This window comes from Pristis pectinata, chromosome 4 (genome assembly GCF_009764475.1).
Source record: "Pristis pectinata isolate sPriPec2 chromosome 4, sPriPec2.1.pri, whole genome shotgun sequence".
In the NCBI taxonomy this organism is placed as follows: Eukaryota; Metazoa; Chordata; class Chondrichthyes; order Rhinopristiformes; family Pristidae; genus Pristis; species Pristis pectinata.
In genome coordinates this window covers 56,595,229-56,613,227 of record NC_067408.1, presented here as the reverse complement: position 1 = coordinate 56,613,227, position 17,999 = coordinate 56,595,229, and the positions used below count along the sequence as shown (strand labels likewise).

Here is a 17,999-nt window from a genome sequence, read left to right as displayed (position 1 = left end):
TTAGAATCAATAGTGTCAAAAAAAGATTTCGGGATGAAAGTTGGAATCACCTGAAATAGATATGGAAATTTTGGTAAAATATTCATCTTAACCACATTAATTCGGCCTATCAATGATAGAGATAATGGGGACCATTTCGTAAATAATTGTTTAACGTGATCAATTAAAGGTAACAAGTTAACTTTAAACAAGTCCTTATGCTTCTTGGTAATTTTAACACCCAAATACATAAAATAGTCAGTTACTAATCTAAATGGTAATTGCCTATAAATTGAGGTTTGCATATTTAATGGAAAAAGTTCACTGTTATTAAGATTTAATCTATAAGCAGAAAAAACACTAAACTGAGCAAGCAGTGATAATACTGTGGGGATAGATTCCTCTGGGTTAGAAGTATAAAGTAAGAGGTCATCTGCATATAGAGATATCTTATGAATCCCCTGTCCACGAGTGATACCAAATATGTTAGAAGAATCCCGAAGGGCAATTGCCAAGGGTTCCAAAGCAATGTCAAATAATAAAGGACTTAGAGGGCAACCCTGTCTAGTACCTCAAAAGCCTGAACAAAGGGGATCTCTGATTATTAGTAAGTATTGAAGCCATAGGTGTGTGATAAATCAATTTGATCGCAGATATAAAATTGGGGCTAAAATTAAATTTCTCAAGTGTATTAAATAAATATTCCCATTCGACTCTCAAATGCCTTTTCAGCATCTAATGAGATAACACATTCTGGAATTTTAGATGAGGGGGTATATATAATATTCATTAACCTCCTAATATTAAAATGCAAATAACGATTCTGAATGAATCTTGTCTGGTCATCAGAGATAATTTGTGGAAGAACCTTTTCCAATCTAAAGGCCAATATTTTGGAAAATATTTTGGAATCCACATTTAATAAAGAAATAGGTCTATAAGGTGCGCATTCAGTGGGATCTTTATCCTTTTTAAGAAATAAAGATTTTCAAAAGAGTTCAATACATATTTGAAAAGAAAAATATTGCAGAGCTATGGAAAAGTGCAGGGGAGTAGGACTAATTGATGCAAGTCCTGGAGACTAAATTTTCATTTCTTACAGTGACAGGTGCTCTTGGAAACATGTTACAATGGCAAACTTTCACAGTGAAACTGTCCAACATAAATTACGTCACAAGGTTTCAATTAGTCATCAACCTGAGATAGATATTTCATTAGAATAGCCTTGAGTAATTAGTGCTTTGTGGACAAAGGCCCTTTGTTTCTAATACACTGTAGTGATTGATTCTATATAGTGATTGACCTATGGCTGTTTTGATTCCAGGAACACTCTGGTCGGGTATTTCGACTGCAGTTCGATGAATTTCAGATTATCAGTAGTTCCCATGATGACACCATTCTGATCTGGGATTTCTTGAACGTGCCGTCGAATAACCAGAATGAAACTCGTTCTCCATCAAGGACGTACACCTATATCTCAAGATAATGGAATATATGGTCACTACCTGGAGCAGGTACCGATGATTTTCACTTCTAAAACTGCAGGTTCTCAGTTGTTGCTCCTCACCAATACCATCTTTGCCCCTTTTTCATCAGATGTGAGCTCCCCATTATTCTAAGAAGCCATCACTGTGTGGTGATTTAACTAAATGAACTCTCAAGTAAATTTCTTTTTCTCGTGGAGCAAGTTGAACTACTGGCTCAGATTGCTTCTCACACTATGACTGCTTTTGATCTGTAACCCTTGGTAACTTATGTACTGTCTTTTTCTTCAAAAAAGTTTGCCTTATTAAGGTCTGTGTTTCTTTACGTGAACTGTATTGCACTCCCACAGAAACTGATAATAGGCTTGGTTCCAATTATATATTTTTTCATTGAAAGTGTAACTTCAATTTTGCAATTTCGGGTCAGTTCTATTTCCCACCTCTTCCTTTCCATTTAGCTGTCAAATTAAATAATATTCAGATCAAAATATTCTGACAACTTTGGCCAAGAACAAATTCTTCATTCTGTGCTGTTGAATTCATTTTCATTGCTGTAACCTGATTAAGATTGTTCCCATATGATAAGCTGGCTGATTTAACCCTTTGCTCTCCAGCTGGAAATAGTGCTATAACTGAAAAATAAACAGAAGGCCTTGAGTTTCAAATTTCTCAAGCAGATAGTCTGTTAGCTAGTAAAACTCAACACGTGTGAATGGACAAGAAACGATGCATTTCATGACCTCATGTTCAAGACAAAGGCAATGGTTCAATATTCTGATAAGATGGAAGGACCATTAAAGTGATTCTGTTTGGAAATGATGAGACTGTGACTGAAACTATCTCTGTCTGAAGTGTGCTCTCTCTCATTGAAGGAAGATGTGTTGTTATGTTAGTGCTAAATTGTATATGGTGGATCCCAAACCATATGGGTTGAGCCCATTATCCCCTGTATTTCCTTTAAATTCTGAATCACTCACTTCTCATTTTGTTCTGCTGTAATAGTAATTCTCTGTAAAGCAAATTTAACATTGTAAAATGTCCCTAGTTCCTGCTCATGCAAGTTTGTTTGGCAATATTCCTGAGGAGGTATCAGGACAAATAAATAATTGCTTAGACAAAGATGTAGGAGTGAAGAGGCATCCTCAAGGCCGTAATTCCATTTGTGTTTTAAATTTCTTTTAGCACATGACACGTATGTGTGTAGTCCCCTAAATCCTTTTTGAACCTTTACTATTTCTAGAGCTTTTAAAATTTACAAAATACTCTGATCTATCAATTTTGGATTCAGAATTGATGACCATGCACTTGACATTGTCCAAATTTTGTCCATTCATTTAATCTATTAACATATCTTTGAAATGCTTCCATCTATACTATTCAAAATGTGGCCTACCTTGACCTTACCTGCAAAATTTGCATTGGTGGCTTCCTTTTAAAACAGGAGCAGACTATGTGGCTCCTTGAACCTTTACCATCACCCAATGAGATTATGACTGATCCTGATCTTTGTCCACTTTCCTACCTGGTTCCCATATCTCCTGATTGTCTGTGACCAAAATCCATCAGGTGTAGCTTTGAGAACACTTAATGATTCTCCCTTGGAGGTAGATGATTCCAAAGAGTTACAACCATATAAGTAAAGAAATTCCTCCTCAAAGTAGTGCTGACTCCTTTTTCTGAGACACTGCCATCCCAGATCCAGGTAGTCAAACAGCCTCTCAGCAACAACCTTGTCACTTGCCTCTCAGGCTCTTGTCTCAATGACGTCACCTTTCATTCTTCTATAACTTCCTTGGGTGGGGAGACCAAAACTGCACACACTACTTCAGGTGTGATGTCAGCAAAACACTCTATACTCAGCAAGATGTACTTTTGCATTCCAATCCCATTGTATGTATGTCCGGTTACTTTGTACCTGCTTATTTATTTTCTACATCTTACGACAACCTCTCAAATTTATTAGTTTCTCACGGTTTAAAAACATTCTTTCCTTTTGGCCATAGATATAACCTCACATTTCCCTTAATATACTCCATCTGCCACCATCTTGCTCACGTGCTTAACCTCTTCATATATCTTTACAAACTGTATCCTTTATGCCACTCAGCTTTGTTTTATCAACCAATATGAGTATGTTACACTTTTTTCCATCTAAGTCATTAACATAAGTTGTGAATAGCTGCTGTTTCTTGGACTGGGTGTTCTGATCCTTGTGGCATCCCACCAGTAATGGTTTGTCAACCTGAAACAGATCTGTATATTCCTGCTCACTGCTTTCTGCGCTTTAGCCAATCTTCTTTTGTGCTCATGTATTATTTGCAATCTCATGAGCTTTTATTTTACCCAGTCAAATAAATTATTAAGAGTGAATAATTGAGGATCCAACAGAGATCCTTGGGGGCCACTGTTTGGCACCTCCCTCAAATTGGAGTACTTTCCTTTTGCCCCCCACTGTCTCCTGTCCTCTACCCACTTCCCAACAATCTGAGCAAAGCCACCCCAACCATGTGCTTTTGCTATATTAGTTTCCAAACAGAATTTCTAGCTGATGAAGGGAATACCATTTTGTTTTTACAGCCATGGCTAGAAGATTCACACAACTGAAGCAGGTTTTATTTGATGGTATTTCCAAAGTAGCTGTGGAGTAATGAATATATTTCTGAGGAAGTATTACTTTGAGTCCATTGTGTAAAGATTTGAGTGGTATAATCTTAGCAACTAAGATCTCTGCTCCTGGGAAGTAAGGCTCCCTCTTCAGGTCACCTCATGCTTGCTGTGGTAAATGTCAACATGATGAATGGTAAACTATGCTCCCCATTGACCTGAGGCCACCTCCACCTACTGAGTCTGCTGTCCCTCTTTGGGAGTGGATGCTTATTTGTTCTTGGCCTTTGGATCTAAATGACCTGTCAGCAAAGCATCTCCATTGCAATAAGTATCATGTTGAAATTATCCTCCTCAGTCTCCACCTAGGATTTGGTCTTTTCCTATGGTGTCAGGTGGTACCTCAAGGTTCAGGAATAAAGACTGTCTCACCTATTATTTTCAAATCTTTCTGCTGGAACACTTGGGCAGTATTTTCTTTCCATTTGAACTGTGTCTTTAGATATCTTTAGGTTTAGGATTGTTGATCAGTTACAGATTCAAAAGGCCAATAGAAATTGCAATGGAAGGTGTTATTTTTTCTCTGACCTATAAAAATTGTTCTTATCATACTTTTTGAGTCTTGATTTTGATCTTTTAAGGTTGAATTTCATAACCAGCAATAAATGAGTACATTTTCCAGGATATCTTTAACTGATGCAGTGCCAGTCTAGCCATTGCAGCATAAGCCTAACAATTAACAATTGAATTCATAAACTGGGCAGAACAAGGTTGGGTTTGTCTACGAACAGCCTGAAGATTGTACTTGCTCTGCCCATAGTGTATTCTGAGGAACTGTTCTGTTTAGGGGCTGACCCTGTATCTTATCAAGACACAAAGCAAGATTCAATTCGTATTAATGAGTGCTGCCAGGTCTGTCTTTTGTATGATAAAAGTTAACTGAAGCAGAATGGGTGCAGGTCTTGGAAAATTTTGCTCAATAGAAGAATAGAAAATTATTAAAATAATCAAGAAAAGATGACTAAATGGGCAGTTTATCTTTATTTTGCTTTGAAATGGATTAAAGTTTCCAGGTGGTAAGTAAGTAAACTGCAATTTTTTGTCCTGTCAGGTGTAATTCAGTGGTAGCTTACTTGCCTTTGAGCCAAAGTTGTAGTTTAAAATCCTGAGCATGTATTCCAGGCCACATCACAGTGCTGTATGGAGAAAATGCAGCAGTATTGTCAATGCTGTTTCTGGCTGAAAAGTTAAACAAAGGCTTTAAGTCTGTCTGTCCTTGTGGGTAGATTTAAAAGGAAGAGCAGAGAGGTATTTCATTCTAGTAACCTAGTTAATATTCATCCATCAATCAACAGCAGTAAAATAGATTATCTTGACTGTGGGACCTTGCTTTATACAGATTGACTGATGCAAGATCCATTCTAAATGCAGGCTTTTCAGACTGGACTTTCCAAAGTGTGTTTAAAACCAATTGAGTATTTTTGCAATGTGGTTACTATAGTAGTCTAGGGAGCTACACTTCACTTTGAGCATGAAGGTAAAGATGGCCAATCTGTTTCAGTGATTTCAGGTGAGGAATGAAGAAAAAAAAAACAGCATTGCTGTTCAGATCTTTTGCATGCACCACAGTGGGGTAACAGGAGTGGAACATGAATGCTCAATCTTTTGATTCAGAGAAGCAATCACTAACACAGATGGTGCTGCATACAGATATGAAGGCATTATCCTTTGCACATCCCAGCACCTCCATATCCTCAGCAAAGGCTAACATTTGAAATAAAGAGAATGGCTTTTGCGGGGGCAGGTGTACAAAGTGGCTGATATTTGCTGAGTTTAACTATTATAGCCTTTCTTGCAGATCTTCATTTTCACAGTTGGTATTTGTAATATATGGTTCAGTGGGAATTGGTAGGTATTTTTGGTTTCTGGTCTCTGACCTGATTCCTGAAGAGTGGGAACTTAGGCTAAATCTCACCAATCCTCACCCCTTGAATGTTTCCTAGTATGATGCATCCTTATTGCTACCTGGCCTCTGATCAGCAAACAGCAGAGACCAGTGACTGAACTGGGGTCCATTCAGCTCTGTGTTATGCATTGCCAGGTCAGACACTCGCCAGCTGAGCTAATAGAGTTCCCTAACCAAGTATTTATAAAGAGACACACCTGGAGGATGTAACTTCTTGTGGTTTCATATTGTAGCCACCCTCCAATCCATTGAATGGGGAACATCAGGAGTGTGGGTGGCAGCTGTAGTTTGAAAAAAAGTGAAGGTGTAAAACTACACAAGGTCACATCTGTCAGCTCACAAAGATTCTTTGTCTGTTGCATAAACATATGACACGTGTATGTTTATGCATGTTGAGTTCTGTAATGAATTTTTTGAAAGCAAAACTTTAGAGAGGAGTGTACATTCTAATAATATCATCTATCCCGTTGTTCGCTCTCCCAGTCAGATCACTCACTATCTTTTTAATCTAAACTCTAAACTGGAAAAGACTTCTCAACATCAAAGTCATCGAATCAGGAAGCTCATATTTAGGAAAATGGCGTTCCTGATGTATTAGAAGACCTAGGAAAAGTTTGTTTTCTAAAAAGAAACACCCCACCATGAATCACAGGTTCTAATAATGACTGTTGGGAGCATCTGGGAGCATGGTGACGCATGTGGGACCCATTATACTGTTCTGTTTGGGAATTGGTTTTAATTCATTATAAAGGAAGATAATTTTACAATGTATATATTAAATAATAGGGCTTCTCTGTATGGTTTTGATTGCTAATTTATCTGGTTACTTATGAGCATTATCCTTTTACACTATTGGCACTTTGGTACTGTCCAATTAGGCTCTTAGACAAGGTTTATGTAAAAGATCCTCAAGTTTTATTTTTACTCAAGTTTTATTATTATCCATCGTATTTTTACTCGAGTCCTAAAATATTGGCACAGTCTTGGTACAATCAAATAGTTCCATCTGTGATGGCAATAACTGTGCCTTAAACCTGGTGAAACATCACTAGGGTTTTCACAGAAACATCACTCAACAAAACTGGATGCTAAACCACATGAGCAATTGGGTCAAGTGAACAACAACTTAGTAAAAAGTACATTTTACTCCTTTAAGGTACTTTAAAAAATATCTTAATGAAATGAGGTAGAAAGGGATTTGAGGACTTGGGGTCAGGCAGCTGAAGACGCAATTGCCGAGGAGGAGTGATTAAAATCAGAGATGTAGAAGAGGCAAGAACTGGGGGAACTTGGTTATCTGGAAAGGCTGTAAATTTGAATAACGTTACTAAGGATGGAGCAGAGATGGTGTTGCCATAAGATTTGCTATTTTTCATGCTTTTAAGATTCTTAATGAAATTCAACGGAAGGGAGTTATTTGTGACTAAAACAAACTGTGTGGTACAAGTATAATAGTTATAAGCACAACAATTTATTAAGTAATTTCCATCTAGTAGAAGGAAGTAATACTTAGAAAAGTGGTTATCACAATCTGTTCTTGGAGATGATCTCCCAGTGACTGTATCTGTTTGCCTTAATAATCTTTGCATCACTGTTCCATAGCAACAACTATACCAAAATATATCAGAAGTAACTTACAAGATTATATATTTAAACCATTTCTCTATTTGTTCACACTACCTCTTGCATTGGAAGCTCCTCTCCAAGTCAAATAGGACAGTTATGAATAATTTGGTTCTGTTTCTGATGGAATTGGTGGCTAGAGAGCAGTGTTTGTGATGGGGACCAAAGATTGTGACTTCAATCTTGCAGATATTTTGATGAAGAAAGTATTTGAACATCAGGGCTGGTTAGAGGATAAATAGTGACAGTTTGGAGATATTTAGAGGTGGTTATGAGGTGGAGCTTGGTTGCTTCAGTGTATATGTTGAACCTGAGACAATTTGACAAGGAGGCAGTGTGCAGATAATGAATAGGAGGAGAAGGGTAGATATTTGGGAAATGCAGAGGTAATGGCACTGGATCACAAGACAAAGGAGCAGAAGTAGGCCATTCGGCCCATTGAGTCTGCTCCATGAGCTAAACTAAAACTATTCCTATCTAGCCCCATTTTCTGGCCTTATCCCCATATCCCTTGATACCTTGACTACTTAGATACCTATCAATCTCCTCCTTAAACACCCCCAATGATCGGGCCTCCACAGCTGCATGTGGCAAAGAATTCCATAAATTCACTACCCTCTGGCTAAAGAAATTTCTCCTCAATTTCTGTTTTAAACCAGTACCCTCTAATTCTGAGACTGTTCCCTCTAGTCCTGGACTCACCCACCAAGGGAAACAGCTTAGCCACATCTACTCTGTCCAGTCCTTTCAACATTCTAAATGTTTCTGAGGTCTGCTCTCATTCTTCTGTACTCCAGCGAGTACAGTCCAAGAGCAGACAAACGCTCATTGTTTGTAAGCCCTTTCATTCCAGGAATCATCCTCGTAAATCTTTTCTGAACCCTCTCCAACGTCAGTACATCCTTCCTAAGATAAGGGGCCCAAAACTGTGCACAGTATTCCAAATGAGTCCTCACCAGTGCCCCATAGAGCCTCATCAACACTTCCTTACTTTTATACGTTATACCTCGCGAAATGAATGCCAACATAGCATTCGCTTTTTTTGCCGCCCATCTGACCTGGTGGTTAACCTTTAGGGTATCCTGCACGAGGACGCCCAAGTCCCTTTGCACTTCTTTACTTTGAATTTTCTCCCCATCCAGATAATAATCTGCCTGTTTATTTCCTCTTCCAAAGTGTACAACCACACATTTCTCAACGTTGAATCTCATCTGCCATTTCTTTGCCCATACGCCTAAACTATCTAAGCCTCTCTGCAACCTTCCTGTTTCTTCAATACTCCCTACTCGTCCACCTATCTTGGTGTCGTCTGCAAACTTAGCTACAAAACCATTTACTCCATAATCCAAATCATTGATGTAGAATGTAAAAAGAAGTGGCCTCAACACCAACCCCTGCGGAACACCACTGGTTTAACCGGTAGCCAACCAGAACAGGATCCCTTTATTCCCACCCTTTGCTTTCTGCCTACCAGCCAGTGCTCCACCCATTCTACTATCCTACCTGTAATTCCATGAGCTCTCATCTTATTAATCAGCCTCTTGTGCGGCACCTTGTCGAAGGCCTTTTGAAAGTCTAAATTCACAACATCCACAGCCTCTCCCTTATCCACCCTACCTGAGATTTCCTCAAAAAAACTCCAATAGGTTGGTCAGGCAGGATCTTCCCTTCATGAAACCATGTTGGCTTGGACCTATCTTGCCTTGCACCTCTAGGTATTCCATAACCTCATCCTTGAGGATCGATTCCAATAACTTTCCAACCACCAATGTCAGACTAATAGGTCTGTAATTTCCTTTATGCTGCCTCCCACCTTTCTTATACAGCGGAACTACATTTACGACCATGCGGGAGTCTATTGATACCTGGGAAAATTATCACCAGTGCCTCCGCAATCCCTAAAGCCACCTCCTTCAGAACCAGAGGGTGCACTTCATCCAGTCTGGGAGACTTATCTGTCTTTAGTCCATTTAGCTTCCCTAGCACCTTCTCTCTAGTAATCTTGACTGAACTCAGTTCTATCCCCTGAGACCCCTGGCTATCAGGTATATTGCTGATTGTCCTCCACAGTGAAGACCGATGCAAAATACTCATTTAGTTCCTCTGCCATCTCTTTGCTTTCCATTATAATCTCTCCCGCACCGTTTTCAATTGGTCCTATGTCAACCCTTGTCTCTCTTTTGCTCTTCATATATTTAAAAAAACTTTATCCTTTTGAATGTTATCTACCAACTTCCTTTCATAATTCATCTTTTCTTTCCTAATAACCTTCTTAGTTTCTTTCTGTAAGTTTCTAAAAGTTTCCTAGTCTTCTGTTTTCCCACTAATTTTTGCTTCCTTGTATGCCCTCCCTTTTGCTTTTATTTTAGCCTTAACCTCTCTCGTTATCCATATTTGTGCCATTTTTCCATTCATAACCTTTTTTTCTCAGAATATATCCTGCATTTTCCTTATTTCTTGTAGAAATTCCATCCATTTCTGCTCTGCCGTCCCTCCAACTAGCTTACTTTTCCAATCAATTTGGGCCAGTTCCCCCCTCATGCCACTGTAATTTCCTTTGTTCCACTGAAATATTGATACACCTGCTATCGGCTTCTTTTCAAATTTGAAACTGAACTCAATCATATTGTGATTGCTAGTTCCTAATGGTTCCTTTACCTTTAGTTCCCTAATCATCTCTGGTTTGTTACACAGCACCCAATCCAAAACAGCCAATCCCCTGGTGGGCTCATCAACAAGTTGCTCCAAAAAGCCATCCCATAGACATTCCACAAACTCGCTCACCTGAGATCCACTGCCTTCTTGGCTTTCCCAATCCACCTTCATGTTAAAATCCCCCATAATTATCTTGAAGTTGTGTCTCTGACACTTTTTTTCTATTTCTAACTGTAAGTTATAGTCCACATCCCGGCTGCTGTTAGGGGGCCTATATATAACTGCTATTATTGTCCTTTTACCCTTGCCATTTCTTAGCTCCACCCATAAGGATTCCACTTCTTCTGACCCTATGTCCCTTCTTTCTATTGATTTTTATATCATTACTAACCATCAGGGCCACACCACCCCCTCTGCCTACCTGCCTGTCTTTCCTATACACTGTGTACCCCTGGACATTCAGTTCCCAATCACATCCATCATTAAGCCATGATTCGGTGATTGCCACAATGTCATATTTTTTTAATCTGTAGCTGTGTCACTAGGTAATCCACTTTATTTCTAATGCTACGTGCATATAAATATAGTACATTTATACCAGTATCTGCTACCAATTTTGCTGTATTTCTATTGTTCAGCAAATTATCCTGTCTTTTCACCTGCCTGTCCTTCTTACCATCTTCACTGCACACCGTCTTGGACTTGTTTCTATATACCTCTTCCTCTATCCTAACATCCTGATTTCCTTCCCCCGCCAAATTAGTTTAAACCCTCCCCAACATTCCCACCAGGATATTGGACCCCTTGGAGTTCAAGTGTAACCCATTCTTTGTGAATAGGTCATACCTCTCCCAAAAAAAGGTCCCAGTGATCCAAGAAGTTGAAGCCCTGCCCCCTGCACCAGTTACTCAGCCATGCATTCATCTGCCTGATCTTGCTATTCTTTCTTTCATTAGCACGTAGCACAGGTAGTAATCCTGAGATTACTACCCTGGAGGTCCTGCTTCTCAATCTTCTTCCTAGCTCCTTGTAATCTTCCTTAAGGACCTCCTCTCTTTTTCTACCTATGTCATTGGTACCTACATATACCAAGACTTCTGGCTGATCACCCTGTCCCCTCAGAATATTCTGGACCCGGTCCGAGGCATCTCGTATACCCTGGCACCAGGGAGGCAACACACCATCCGGGTATTGTTGTTGGGTTTGCAGAATCTCTTACCTGTTCCCTTCACTATAGAATCCCCAATAACCACTGCATTTCTCCTTGCCTGCTGGACCACAGCACCAGGCACAGTGCCAAAGTCCCGGTTGCTGTGGTCTTCCTCTGTTGGGATTTTTGAGGGGGACTGCCACTCTCTACAAATCCTTTATAGTTTCTGTCTATCTCCTCACTCTCCCTAATCAGCCGAAGGTCATCGAGCTGCAACTCCAGATCCCTAAGGAGACTCATCTCAATGCACTTTGCACAGACGTAGTCCTCGGGGAGGCTGGTAGTCTCCCAGGGTCCCCGCATCTGGCACTCCAAACGTAAATCTAATCCCAGATGCATACTGCTATGGCACTGTCTAATGCTACTAAAATAAATAAACTAGTAACTTACCCCCACTCTATAAATCTCGCCTCTTACCTGTTCTCGCCGAAGCCTGTTGAGCCAAAGCCTTACCACTCTCACTCAGAACACTCCGATGACCGCTCTCCAATGACTGGTCCGCTAGGCACTGCCTCTGCTATGTAGGGAAGGTAGGTTGCTGCACCAATCAGGTCACTCGCTCTCCGATACTCTGTACAGAGTGCACTAGCAAAGAGACCACAAAGAGAAGCCACTGCAGGTTGTTCTCTGGCTGCAACTGGGTTGATAAGAATGGAACCAGGAGAAAATGATCCCACCAAACTAGACAACGAAGGCTTTGGAAGACAGTTTGGTTCACCAGTTAAAGGCTGCAGACATTGAGAAGGTGGCGGCAAGATTCTTTACTACAGTCACATAACCTGTCATGTGACTTTTTAAAAATTTTACTTACAGCATGGTAACAAGCCCTTCCGGCCCAACGAGTCCGCACCACCCATTTTAAACCCCATATTAACCTACCTGTACGTCTTTAGAATGTGGGAGGAAACCGGAGCACCCGGAGGAAACCCACGCAGACACTGGAGAACGTACAAACTCCTTACAGACAGCGACGGGAATCGAACCCCGATCACTGGCGCTGTAATAGCGTCGCACTAACCACTACGTTGCCTTGCTGCCCCTTTGATAAGGGCAGTTTCATTGTTGCAGTAATATTGGAAACCTGAATGATATGAAGGTGTGGACAAGGTGGGCGTGGATTTTAGAAATGAAAGGCAGTTTGGAAATGGATCAATGGTTTTCAAGGACAGAAGAGTTTTGAAATAGATGACTGCATGTTTGTGGGAGTATCCAAAGACAAGCATTTGTTAACAGTATTAGTTTAAAATGGGCCCCAGGATGTGAAGTTTAGTGGTCACCAATAGAATGGAAAAGGTGCAGTGAATCAGAGGACAGCAGAAAGATGCAAGCTCTAGACTAGTGGAGAACTTATAGAAGGTTTTGGTGGTCTAGGGGAAGGCTGAATTGAAACCGAGAATGTATTTACACTGCATTGATCAAGGCAAAAGCGATTTTGACTTTACACCAATGCTAAATTGTAACTCCAGATTGTTGCTGTGGATTGAGATTTCCTGGTGGCCATGGTATTGGTTTATTATTGTCACTTGTACTGAGGTACAGTGAAAAACTTGTCTTGCATACCGATCATACAGGTCAATTCATTACACAGTGCAGTTACATTGAGTTAGTACAGGGTGCATTGATGTAGTACAGGTAAAAACAATAACAGTACAGAGTAAAGTGTCACAGCTACAGAGGAAGTGCAGTGCAGGTAGACAATAAGGTGCAAGGTCACAACAAGGCAGTTTGAGGTCAAGAGTCCATCTCATCATATAAGGGAACCGTTCAATAGTCTTATCACAGTGGGATAGAAGCTATCTTTGAGCCTGGTGGTACATGCCCTCAGGCTTCTGTATCATCTGCCTGATGGGAGAGTAAAGAAGAGAGAATGTCTCAGGTGGGTGGGGTCTTTGATTATGCTGGCTGCTTCACCAAGGCAGTGAGAGGTAAAGACAGAATCCATGAAGGGGAGGCTGGTTTCTGTGACACATTGGGCTGTGTCCACAACTCTCTGCAGTTTCTTGTGGTCCTGGGCAGAGCAGTTGCCATACCAAGCTGTGATGCATCCAGATAGGGTGCTTTCTATGGTGCATCAATAAAAGTTGGTGTGTCAAAGGGTACATAACGAACTTCCATTTGTGTAAGAATGTAAAATTGCCAGTGATTCATTGTAGGCCCAACAGAGCAGAGATTATGCTGACTCAACACTACCCATTTAAATGTTTGGGTTATGGGCCCAAGGCTGGGCAAAGGGATCTGGAGTGTACCTTCTATCTTCTGAAAGAAAAACATGGGTGTTTATTTAATTCCTTTCTCCGCCTCGGGATGTCCCATACCTTGAGGGCTGTCTGTATAGAACTTGCATATTCTCCCAGTAACTGTGTTTCCTCTGAGAGCTCTGGTTTCCTCCCACATGCCAAAGGTGTGATGGTAGGTTATTTGGCAGCTGTATATTAACCCTAGTATCAGTGGGTATGGATGTTGATGGTCATGTGACAGAGAATTGCAGGACAGTAAGTGTGGGATTGGGACTGGTAGGATTGCTCTGAAGTCAGCCTCCTTCTCATTATGAAATATAAATTACCAAAGAAAGACTTTAGAAGTATAATCACTGTCATAATGTAGGAAAAGAGATTGGCAAGTTATGTACAGCGATATCCCACAAATGTAATCATGGCTGGGTAATCTGTTTTTCATGATGTATGTTGGCAAAAGCTGCCTTTTTCTTTGAAATAGCATCATGAAATCTTTTGCATCCACCCCAAGTACAAGGTGAGATTTCTGTTTAATCTGTCCAAAAGAAGTCATTGTCAACAGTTACAGCCCTTTCCAGTTCAGCGCTGAATGGTCAGTGTAGATTTTGCAAGGGCAAGACATTTCTGTTCAAATATGGGCCCCACTATATGTTGTACAATTTTGTTTGTGTGGGACATTGAGTCAGCTGACAAGAAATCTGTCCTGCTGAATCAAAAACATAACAGGATCTTTAACTTCAATCTGAACTCTGACAGTACTGGTCATGCTCATGTCTATTTTGAATAAGTCTAGATACCAGCTTGTCAAGACCGGTCTGAGCTCGAGGCTTCTATCTTAGATAACAGTGCTACCAATTGACCCCAGACTGACATTTTAGTTTACTATGTACATACCCGTGTCAATAGTCTAAATATTCTGTTGAAGAAATCACAAATCACTTGGCTGCTAAACACACCTAGGAACCCACCAGTGAGAATTTTCTCATTTCTGAACTGATCAGTGAAGCATGACACAGCTCGGCACAGGGTTTTTCCAATTGTAGGTGGCAAACCCAGCCAGTTAATCTGTGCTCCCAGCCTTACCAGCTGTGAAAGAGACTGAATGTTTTGTAAATGTCTCTAACATTCAAAAGCGTTCAAAATCCATTAAAAAGTAAATGTACTAAAACACTTTTTAAACTTAAAAGTTAAAGCACTTTAAAACATTAGAAATCAATCATGTATTAAAATCAACTTCATTAAATCAAATGTTAACCTATATCCACTTGCCCTTCTCCCGTGCAATCATTTCCACTCCCCAAGTGAATGGCCTTGCTGAATCTAGATCACAAGATCTTACTTGGTGCAGGGATGTTTCTGCATAAGGGCTGAGAATGGTTGCAAGGAGGTAAGTGGTCAGCTATATGGAACTTCAAATCTACTACAAAACTTCTGCACAGTTCCGTAGGTAAGTGCCAGCGACTCTTCATGGATGCCTATTGGCAATGTTTTCAAAGGGAGGATTATGAATACTAAGGGAATTGGGAACATGAAGGGAGTGCAGCAGGGACCAGTTGTGGTAGGAGTTCAGTCTTATTGAATGGTGAGTCTTATTGAATGGTGGATCACTTTGAAGGCTTAATGGTACACTCTGGCTCCTATTTCTTATTGTAAGTACATTAATCACTGAAGGATAACTACTGGCCTGGATTCCAGGGAAACTCAAAATAGATACAAAAGATCCGTGGCACTGTCTGACATTCAATATGTGTTTAAAGTGATGATACCCCAGCCGTACAGCACTCGCCGATTGCCCTGCTGAAGTGATAGTCTAGATTTTGTTGGTCGGGGGAAGGTTTGGAAGAGATGGGGAATTGAAACCTAATAATAATTTATTCTTTTGTCCTACAGGGGCTGAAATTACTACTGGATATTAGCTATGCAGAGCCTGAAGATGACTATGCTCAAAAACCATGTTTAGTTGTGGTGGCTTGGTTTCTATGGATGTGGACAGATTGAAACCAGCAAGATATCAGTACAGTACTTCATGCCTTCTTCCCCCATTCCCCTTTATCTCTCTCAACCCCGACCCCCCCCCCCCCAACCCCTTCATTCCTGTGTTTCTTTCCTTGGAGAACTCCAAATAGATTTTTACTGCAGAACTTGCAAGACTGAATGTGTAACAAGCCTAACCATCTGCCATACCATATATATAAAGAAAAGAGCGGTTTCTGGTTCCCAAAGCTAAGTGTTTCAGAAATGGATTCTTTGAAATGGACTCTCTGCCAAACGTGTGATTGGAGGAAGGACTTGGCCCATTCAGTATCGCTTTGCACTTTGCCCTGAGGAAAGGGATGAAGTCATTTGTTGGAACATTCGTTTCTTTGTTTGGGTGCCATATTGTTTTAGAACAACATGCAGAATTTTTCAAAGCTTGGTATGTATTAGGAAGCAGTATTCTGTCAAATCTTGTAAAGATGCCCCACAATTTGGCTGCATTTCTCTCATTTTCATTTAGATTACTAATGGATGCATGTTCAGCACAAGGAAACAGTGCATCGAATGAATTCCTAATGTTGGTGTTTTTTGAATGGGGGTGGGGTGTTTCTTTTAATATATATATTATATATATATAATATATATATTATATATAAAACTAACAGTAAATAGAAGTGGTAGCTGCTTATATATGAAAATTACATGCAATTCGAGCTGTGTCGAATGTAGCTAGTTGTATATAAGTGTTGTGTGTTGATTGTATAGTAACCAATTTGAAGCTTCTCATGGTTTTTTTTCCCCCTTTTCCCTTCAAAGTTCCTGAAACTAACAGAGGGCTATGTTGCACTAACTGTGAAAAGCATGTATTTATGCGCAGACTGCTGTGCCCCTTACCCCCCTCCCCCTTCAAAACAGGGCCACCATGTGCTAGAAAGTGAAACCCATTCTGATTTTAATCCCAGATTATTAACCTTGTATCTGTTCTCCTTTCAAGGATTTCCTTTTTAAAGAAAAGTGTGGAAGTCCTGCTGAAATTTTATTTAAAATTAAATTTGATTTATTAAGAAAAGCTGTTTCTCTTTCCTACTCACTCCCCCCCCACTTCAACTCCAAGCCTCCAATATATAATTAGGTGCAGTTCTTGGACCAAGTAATTATTGAATATCTCTGTTTTTGTACATATTCTGGAACCCTCCTTGTGTTTTAGCCAGATGTGTTCATCTGCTACCTAGCTGCCAGATAAGCTTCAGACTAAATAAAAATGATTCTCTCCTCCTTCCCACAACCCTTCAAAGAAAGGTTGCAATTTCTTAGAACACACGTTTTGTAAAAGTTGAAAGCTATGTTTTAAAACATCTCGACTAACATTATTATCTTTGCAGAAGCAGTTTCTGTAAGTATTGCCTCTACAGTTTGTGTATTGTCACGGCCAAAGCTGAGATTCTGTACTTTCCTCCTTCTCTCCCCCGAGGAAGAGGTTCAACTGCTTGTGTTTTACACATTTTGAGAGAAAAGGCGTCTGGTCCCACAAAAGTTGGTGTCTTTGTATTTGGGTGTATATTTTGTAATGCTTTAATTTAAAGACCTGTTTTGAAGTCCTGTGCCCAGTATGTCACTGCAAAGGAATCTTTTCTCAGTTGGCAGCTGCAGAACCATGTAGCAGGAATGCAAGGAACCGAGGATTAAGGAACTGTTGGACATTGGCTGTACTCTGCGAGCATGCTTAGTGCTCACAGCTGTGGACCTTGTTGAGGGACAGTCCGGCTGATGCTCTGAAAGTGCTGGGATGCGATGATTATGTCATGTAATTATGATTGAAACCTCTGAACCCTGCCATCTTACCAGTTGAAATAAGTATATATGTCTGGACAGTTCATTAAGACTGTTATAAATGTACAGAAAATTGTTTCAGTTCAAGCTTTTACTGTGGAATGTGCTTAATAAATTACTTCAGTTTCAGAAAATGCATCCAGTACAGACCATCACTGAACCCACTGAGCTGGACAGAGCAACAACTGAACAACCAGAAGGGAATATCATTCACAAAGCAGGAAGCTCCAAACCCTTAGTTGATCTACTGTAGCTCTTCCCAGTAGTATGTTGTCAGTAATACAGAAGCAGACTTGATATCTGCCTTGTTTTCCCTTCAACAAAAAAAAATTTAGAAGTGATCTAATGCAGGTCAAAAATGAGTTGGTAGATAAAAGACGGACAATGTTTCCATGGCTGGGAGAATCTAGAGTAGGGCGCCATAATCTGAAAACCAG

The 17,999-nt window shown here is 40.2% G+C and overlaps 1 protein-coding gene across 8 annotated transcripts in view; it reads left to right on the top strand.

Moving 5' to 3' along the window:
* Nucleotides 1-17,696, top strand: part of LOC127569724 (F-box/WD repeat-containing protein 11) — a 149,545-nt gene extending 131,849 nt beyond the window's left edge. For all 8 annotated transcript variants that reach the window (XM_052014537.1, XM_052014542.1, XM_052014540.1 and 5 more), the window contains 2 exons: nt 1,304-1,493; nt 15,646-17,696. In XM_052014537.1, coding sequence (XP_051870497.1) covers nt 1,304-1,465 — 162 coding nt within the window. In that variant the 3' untranslated portion in view covers nt 1,466-1,493; nt 15,646-17,696. The remainder of the gene's footprint in view (nt 1-1,303; nt 1,494-15,645) is intronic.
* The last annotated feature ends 303 nt before the right edge of the window (nt 17,697-17,999 follow it).